Consider the following 8,972-nt stretch of genomic DNA (forward strand, 5'->3'; position numbering starts at 1 on the left):
CTCAATTCAATGTACAATGTGCGCTGAGTGGGTTCCTCAAAAATGTAGTGGTCTGAGAGGGTCATTAACCAGTGTGGGAGCTACATTCAAATGCAAGGTGTGCACAGAGGGAGCTGCAGATGGAGGAAATGTTGAATTGGATCTTGGAGATGGCGTGAAGCTGGAAGGTGTGAAATCATTTTGCTACCTCTGAGACATGCTGAATGGAGGAGGTGGATCAGACTCGGCAACGGTTGCTCGAGTGAGATGTGCATGGAAGAAGTTTCAAGAACTGAGTGGCATGCTGATGAGGAGGGGAGTGTCATTGAAGCTGAAGGGAAAGGTGCATGCTGCATGTGTGAGAAGGGCTATGATTTATCGGAGCGAGACATGAGTAATGAACATAGAGCAGCAACGAAGGCTGGAAAGGGTGGAAATGCGAATGGTTCGGTGGATGAGCGCAGTATCGTTGAGAGAGAGGAAGACAAATGATGAATTGCGAAAGATGATGGGAATAGAGCCTGTGATGGATGCTGTGAAGAGGAACAGGTTGAGATGGTTTGGTCATGTGTTGAGGAAGGATGAAAGTGACTGGTTGAGAAGAGTAATGGAAATTAATGTAGAAGGAAGTAGAGGACGGGGAAAACCGAGAAAGACTTGGCTAAAGATGGTGGAAGAAGAAATGCGGGCAAGGGGGTTAACAAGGAGAGATGTAGAAAATACGGCAAAATGGAGAAGATTGTCATGGGGACCACAAGGCTAACCCCCGCTCTAGCAGGGAAAATGGCCTTAAAATGCCTGTTGTTGTTGTTGTTGTTGATCTCCAACCTGCTCATTTTCAGATTATTTAATTATCTCTTAGCCTGGAACAAAGAACCTGGTAATAAACCGTTTATCCACAACGTTCTACTGATGGTTCTCTGTTTCACTCGTTGGAGTTCTTATCTCTCCACAGGTTGGAGGAATGTGATCTGAGCACAAAGTCTGGGCCGATCCTGAGGGACCTGAAGAACATCATCAACTTGGAGTATCTTTCGTGAGTCCTGATCTGTTATTGAGGTTTTCGTTCCTTCTTCTTCTATTTCACTGTACACGGATTTGTGAATTTCCATCACAGGGTTTATTCAATAATCTCCGTTATTAATAAAATTAGTTTGAGATTTCATGAAAACAAATCCACAACTTCCTGTGATTTATGATTATATAATTGTTTTTCGAGAGTGACTCGATTATAATCCCATAAATACATCATTGTTTATAGAGAGGGATGTTGTTCTCCTCTTCATCCCAGGGGTGAGGTTATATGGTACCAAGCTCCTATCCTGCGTTGACCATGATCCTCCTCCACTCCCCTCTGTCCTCAGCCAAATCTCTCCACCCTCCAACCACCTCCACCTTACTGATATCCCTCTTCACACAATCATCCCATCTCAACCGTGGCCCACCTCTTTTCCTCCTACCATGCTCCCTCAACCTATCCGCTCTCTTTGCCATTCTCTCTTCCCCCATCCGCAACAAGTGTCTAGCCCATCTCAGCCGGCATTTCACCAATCTCCCTATCAAGCTCATCTGCACACCAATTTCCTTTCTCCGTTCATCCATTCTCCTTCGATCCACCCTCTTCACTCCCACAATCCTAACACATTTGTTCTAGCAAACCTGCAGCCTCTGTTGTTGTATCTCTGTCGATGCCAGCATATCCAGTCCGGAAAGGCAGGCCGGCATTACACACGACATTACACAGAACCTTTCCTTTCAATCTCCTTTCAATCTTTCTGTCTGCCATTACAACCTCCACCCTCCTCCATGCATTCGCCTCGACCTGAATCCTCCTCCGCACCTTTGACTCTGATTTACCATCCCCAGTAACTGTTCCATCCCAGATACTCAAACCTATTTCTTGTCTGATCTTCTTCCCCTTTCACCTGATATTCATTTATATTCTCTGATGCCCGACCCACATCTCCTCCATCTTCTCCATGCTCATTTTCAGCCCATGTTTCTCAAATGCCTCCTTCCCCACCCCCAGTACTTCCTGTGTCTCCTACCCACTCTCAACCACAACAGCCAGATCATCCGCATATACAGACTTGGCATTTAATATGGAATAATTTTTTTTTCTTGACTTGGGTTTACTTTCTTAACTCAGTATATCAATCTGGTGAGTTTCTTTTACACTTTGGTGATTTATTTGTTAAAAGAACCATGTCACTGATTGTCTATCGCAGCAAGAAGTCAACAACAGGAAGTCAATCACAGGTGGCGTGGCAAAATGTACGGACAGGTGCATTTGATGATTGGCTTCACAGTCGGGTATACAAGGGTTGTTGCGTTCTGTATTAGTGGAAAACAACTGCTGCACGTCTCCAAAAGTTATTGCCCCTTCCTCTGGAGATGGTCCGTCAACTTGACAATGCTGTTTGTCATGGAGTGGTGGCTTTACGACATTACGGCATGAAACAGCATGCTATTGCTCGGCAGTATGGCATCACTCAAGGTCAGGTGTCAAAGATCCTGAAACGAAATGCTCAGAGGGGTGTCCCTACTCCAATCCCGAGGCCAGGACATCCCCGCAGAACCACAAGGAGGGATGATCGCCAGCTGCACCGGTGAGTCCGCAATGGCCGTACCAAGTCAGCTAATCAGCTTGGGGCTGAGTGGCAGTAACTGACAAATGTGCCTGTATCCAGAAGGCTAGTCAACCAACGACTGGTTCAAGCAGGCTATCGTGCCAGGCGTCCCCTGAGAAAGCCACGCCTGACCAGACAACACCTCCAGCGCCGATTGCAGTGGGCCAGAGAGCACCGTCAATGGCAGCCAGGACACTGGAATCACGTGATCTTCAGTGACTAGTCTAGATTTCTGGTCTCTCGTCAAGATGGCACGTCCGAGTGTGCAGACAAGTGCATGAAGCCTACAACAAAGATTGTATAGTGCCAATAGTCCAAGCTGGAGGTGGTGGGGTGACCGTTTGGGCTGCTTTTCATGCAGGGGGCAAAACTGACCTGGTTGTTCTGAATGGAAACCTGAACCAGTTCAAGTACAGGGCCATTCTGGAAGAAACATTGCTTCCATTTGCTCATGCAGCCTTTCGAGGAAACTTTGTCTTCCAAGATGACAATGCACGGCCTCATCGTGCTCGCATGATCCAACACTTTCTTGCTGACCATGGTGTAGAGCATATGGAGTGGCCTGCCATGTCCCCGGATATGAATCCGATAGAGAACTTGTGGGCAGAATTAATGCAACAAATCGACCACTTGGACCAGCAGCCTGCCTCTGTGCGTGAATTGCAGCAGGCTATCGTCACTGCATGGCAAGCGATTCCTGTCCAAACCTTGGCAAATCTCGTGAACAGCATGCCTCAACGTGTACGTGCTCTCCTGAATGCTCGTGCGGGTTACACGAAATATTGAACTGTAATTTTACTGTCCGTAATCCCAGTCGTAATTTAACTTTTGTTTTTGTTAAAAAAATTTTTGGCGAATGTGCAAAATAAAGAGATACTTCTGGAAAACGTACATAAGTTTAGTACTGTCCATGAATTGAGTTCGATATCAGTTTACATCACTTTCAAGGATCAATTTATTTGTTTTGAAATGTCAAATGTGGTTTTTGTTTCTATTAAAGGTCACATTAACAAAATCTAGAATAATTTCAACATAATTACAATGAACTTTTGGTTCTAAGACATCTTGAAAAGTAAGTTCACCCCCACAAAAAAAATATTCCATATTAAATGCCAAGTCTGTAATATCCTCCCTATACTACCTTTCATGTTTACCTTCCTGTTTACCAGCTCCATCACCATGATAAACATTGGAGGGCTGAGCGAACTTCCCTGCCTCAAACTGATGTTCACACTTAACTTCTCCGACTTTCCAGGACCAACCAAACTCTTCCCTTCTTTTCCTTGTACATCCCGTCCACCAACATAACTTCTGCCTCCGGCACTCCCATCAATTACCATCTTTCTCGTCATCACCATCATCAATCACCAATGTCGCCATCACCATCTCTCTCGGGTTAGGGCCGTAAGCCTTCTCCAGATCCACAAATCGCAAAGTCGTTTAACCCTGCACCTCCAACTTCTTCTCCACTATCTGTCTCAGCGCAAACATCACATCTGTCATTCCAAAACCATGCTGCTCTTCTCCGATCTGCTTCTCCACACTCATCCTATTCTCTCATCCCGAACCCTCTCCACCACCTTCAGGAAATGACTAAGGAGTGTATTGCCCCTGAACTTACCAGGATCTTGAACATCCCCCTTCTTCTTCCATATCCGTACAATTAACCCTGTCCTCCACTCATCTGGAATGGAAACATCTCTCATACATACATACATTCAACAACCTCTTCATCCACTTGACTCCGACTTCTCCCGCTGCAATTATCATTTCTGTACAGGGGAGAGGGAATAGGTTATAACCCCATACTTACATAATTGTTTATGGAGAGGGACTGGGTTAACATCCCATAATTATATAATTGTTTATGGAGAGGGACTGGGTGAAAATCCCATAATTATATAATTGTTTCTGCAGAGGCACTTGGTTATCATCCCATAATTATATAATTGTTTATGGAGAGGGACAGGGTGAAAATCCCATAATTATATAATTGTTTATGTAGAGGGACTGGGTTATAATCCCATAATTATATAACTGTTTATGGAGAGGGACTGGGATATCATCCCATAATTATAGGGACTGAGTTATAATTGTTGTTGGAGAGGACTGGGTTATAATCCCATAATTATATAATTGTTTATGGAGAGGGACTGATTTATAATCCCATAATTATTTGGTGTTGATGTGATTTATAAACATAATTATTGAAATGGTGAAAGTATTTCCAAAGTTCTCTATGTTATTAATGGAATGATAACCTCAGGGTTTTTCTCTTTCCCTCCTTTACCATCAGTTTGAGTCGGAATCCCATCGGCGATGAGGGACTGAAGGGGTTGATGGAAGTTCTGAAATCCCAAACTAAGTTACGAACCCTCAGGTGAGTGGGAATGGGATTTCTTTTGGGAAAATAAAAACCTGACAGCATTTTTTTTTTTTTTAAATACAAGATCGAAGCTTGATCGTCAGCACTGAGTGGCCTGCTGACGAGGAGGGGAGTGTCGTCGAAGCTGAAGGGAAAGGTGTATGCTGCATGTGTGAGAAGTGTCATGATTTATGGGAGCGAGACATGGGTAATGAACATAGAGCAGCAACAAAGGCTGGAAAGGGTGGAAATGCGAATGGTTTGGTTGATGTGTGGAGTATCGTTGAGAGAGAGGAAGACAAATGATGAATTGCGAAAGATGATGGGAATATTGCCTGTGATTGATGCTGTGAAGAGGAACGGGTTGAGATGGTTTGGTCATGTGTTGAGGAAGGATGAAAGTGACTGGTTGAGAAGAGTGATGGAAATGAATGTAGAAGGAAGTAGAGGATGGGGAAGACCGAGAAAGACTTGGCTAACGATGGTGGAAGAAGAAATGCGGGCAAGGGGGTTAACAAGGAGAGATGTAGAAAATAGGGCAAAATGGAGAAGATTGTCATGGGGACCGCAAGGCTAACCCCCGCTCCAGCAGGGAAAATGGCCTTAAAATACCTGTTGTTGTTATACAAGATCGAGCCTTGTGTAAGAGTTAACATTCATCACAATAAACATAAACTGACACATAAAACATATAATAAAGGGAGCGGGAGACAATATGGGGAGAGAGGGGGAAGCACACAAGTACAACAGTAGGGAACAGGTACACCGGGAGATCTGTGGGGGGGGAGAGGGCTTGGGGGAAGGGGTAAGGAAAATGGGAGGAATGGGAGAGGTATAAAACACATGGACACTACTAGCACTTCCAGGAAATAAATCTGTATTTGAAAAAAGTGGATTTGGGGTGAATTAACGGGGGTAGAAGAGATCAAGATTTTGGATGGGAGAAGATAAGAGATGATGGTGAACAGCTGTTTTAAATACCTGGAGGGAGGAGAGGGATTGGAGTGAGTGCGGGAATTTGTTCCAGAGGCGAGAGAAAAAAGGGGAATGAAAGAGTGAAGGTGAGCAGAGAGTCTTGATTTTAACAGTTTCACCATAAGAGGGATGCTGGCAGATCTTGTGCGACCTGCAGGAATATTTGGGAGACAGAGCACAGACAGAGCAGGGGGAGCAAGGCCGGAGAGGAGTCAGTAGAAGATGGAAAGACCACCAACCTGCCTGTGGTGAGCGAGTGAAAGGCCATCAGAATCAGCTTCATCACGGGAGATTCCAATGATTCTGAAAGCTTTGGTTTCAACAGCGTGAAGCCGAGCTAGGTGTGGTCCCTGTTTGATCATAATCCCTGTTTGTTACTGACCTTCCCCAGGTAAACCTTGAAGCCCATTATTACTTTTTGGTTGAACTTTGTACGTTATTTGTGTTCAGAGTTGGGAATGGAAGGCACAGCTGGTCCTGGGTAGGGGATCATTGGGGTGAATGAAGAAGGAATGAGGAACGATGAGTGATAAACTACTTCATATGAACGATAAACAGCTTCACATAAATCATTCTGAACATTAATTATTTCATTATCTTGTAGTGAAGGTGAGTAAATGTGAAAAGGGACAAATAATCTAATTTGGATAAATACAAACTCCCCCTTTGAAGAGAAATAACATCTCACCTTCATGAAAGGCCCTATCCTCGGTCATCTCAACAACACTTCACAGGGATTCCCGTGGCCATTTTGTTTTGGCCTCTTCAAACATGCCTTGCCTTGGAAACAAGATATACTCTCACAGATGAATTAAAGTATATAATCAAAATATGTGTTCTGGTTTAAAGATCGGATCTTGGGGACTAAATAAGTGCCCAAGTTTGGAGTGAAATCTATAAATTAAAAAAATCAGGGATTATTAGAAGCAAGCGTATTTATTTATTTATTTATATGCAAGAAAGGCTGTCTGACCTCCTCCATATTTACACAAGAAAATACAAAAATGTAATTATTTAGTCGGTAGGTCAGGGAAATTTCCGAGAGATTTTGTACTTCTTTTAAGCGGTATTTGAACAACAGAACGTATATACAGCAAAACACTTTAGAAATATATTTTTCAAGTTGCAAAATGCTTCAACTTTATTCGCATTTGTCAAAACGTCATGATTGTGATTGCAAACAAACAATCTCGAACTTTCTACTGATGGTTCTTTGTTTCACTCCTTGGAGTTTTTATCTCTCCACAGGTTAGAGGGATGCAACCTGAGCACCAAGTCTGGGCCTATCCTGAGGGACCTGAAGAACATCATCAACTTGGAGGATCTTTTGTGAGTCCTGAACTGTTTTTGGGATTTCTGTTCTTCGTCTTCTCTTGCACTGGACACGGATTTGTGAATTCCCATCCCAGGGTTTATAAATATACTCCATTTATAATACAATTCGTTTTGAGATTTCGTGGAAACAAATCCAACACTTCCAGTGTTCATATACTTACATCATTGCTTATGGGGAGGGATCTCATAAGGATGATATTGGAATATTGGGGTGTATTAAGCACTGTGGAAAAACAATTTAACCACCTTAAAAAGTAATTTAACCACTATCTGAAATAAGTTACAGTGCCTTCAGAAAGTATTCACACCCCTTCACTTTTTTCATATTTTGTTATGTTTCAGCCTGGATTTAAAATGGTTTAACTTGAGATTTTTTGTCACTGATCTACACAAAGTACCCCATAATGTCAAAGTTGAATTTTTCTTGTAGAAATGGTTACAAAATAATTTAAAATGAAAGACAGAAATATCAAATTTATAAAGGTATTCAACCCTCTGAGTCAATACCTCATATAAGCACCTTTGGCAGCGATTACAGCTTTGAGTCTTCTTGGGTTTGTCTATCAGCATTGCACACCTGGATTTGGGGAGTTTCTCTCATTCTTCTTTGCAGATTTGCTCAAGCTCTGTCAAGTTGGATGGGGAGCACCGATGAACAGCAATTTTCAAGTGTTTCCACAGATTTTCAATGGGATTCACGTCTGGGCTTTGGCTGGGCCACTCAAAGATTTTCACATTCTTGTCCTGAAGCCATTCCAGTGTTGCTTTGTCTGTATGGTTGGGGTCATTGTCCTGTTGGAACATAAATCTTCACTACAGTCTAATGTCTTTTGCCCACTGATGCAGGTTCTCCCCAAGGATTTTTCTGTATTTAGCTCCATGCATTGTTACCTCCATCCTTACAAGTCTTTCAGTCCCTGCTACTGAAAAGCATCCCCATAGCATGATGCTACCACAACCATGCTTCACGGTAGGTTCCATATTCTTTCCATTTCCTGATGATGGAGCTCACCATGCTCTTGGGAACTTTCAACACTCCAGGAATTGTTTTATCCCCTTCCCCCAATCTACACCTCCTCACAATTCTATCTCGGAGTTCTACGGACAGTTCCTTGGACTTCATGGCAGAGTTTCTGCTCTTCCATGAACTGTCAACTGTGGTAACTTATATAAAAACGTGTGTTTCGAAATGATGTCCAATGAATTGAATTGGCCACAGGTGTACTCCAATCAAGTTGTAGAGACATCTCAAGGATGATCAAAGGAAATTGGATGCAGCTGCACTCAATTTGGAGTGTCATCGCAAAGGGGTTGAATACTTACTAAATCAAGAAATTTCCTGTTTTCATTTTTCATTATTTTGTGAAAATTTATAAAAAGAAATAATAATAAATTCCACTTGGAAATTATGGGGTATTATGTGTAGATCAGTGACAAAAAATCTCAATTCAATCCATTTTAAATTCAGACTGTAACATAAAAAAAATGTGAACAAGTCAAGGGGTGTGAATACTTTCTGAAGGCACTGCAAATCTGTCGTTTTGAGCGTAAGCCTTTCCTCCAAAGTAAACGAGGGGTGAATCTCCAAAATGTCCATTTCGTTTTCCTTTCTCTTGTGGTTATCATGCCTCGATCAACATTCTGTTTAATGCATTTATTTTGATTGTAATATAATTTTGATAAATAAA

The 8,972-nt window shown here is 42.6% G+C and overlaps 1 protein-coding gene across 4 annotated transcripts in view; it reads left to right on the forward strand.

The window, feature by feature from the left end:
- The window catches only part of LOC137417681 (NACHT, LRR and PYD domains-containing protein 12-like), a 229,634-nt gene that overhangs the window by 166,469 nt on the left and 54,193 nt on the right, over positions 1 to 8,972 (forward strand). For all 4 annotated transcript variants that reach the window (XM_078770500.1, XM_068103593.2, XM_068103584.2 and 1 more), the window contains 3 exons: positions 935 to 1,015; positions 4,906 to 4,989; positions 7,198 to 7,278. In XM_078770500.1, the coding sequence (XP_078626626.1) occupies positions 935 to 1,015; positions 4,906 to 4,989; positions 7,198 to 7,278 (246 nt within the window). The remainder of the gene's footprint in view (positions 1 to 934; positions 1,016 to 4,905; positions 4,990 to 7,197; positions 7,279 to 8,972) is intronic.

Source organism: Myxine glutinosa, chromosome 1, assembly GCF_964187855.1.
Source record: "Myxine glutinosa chromosome 1, kmMyxGlut1.1, whole genome shotgun sequence".
Taxonomy (NCBI): domain Eukaryota; kingdom Metazoa; phylum Chordata; class Myxini; order Myxiniformes; family Myxinidae; genus Myxine; species Myxine glutinosa.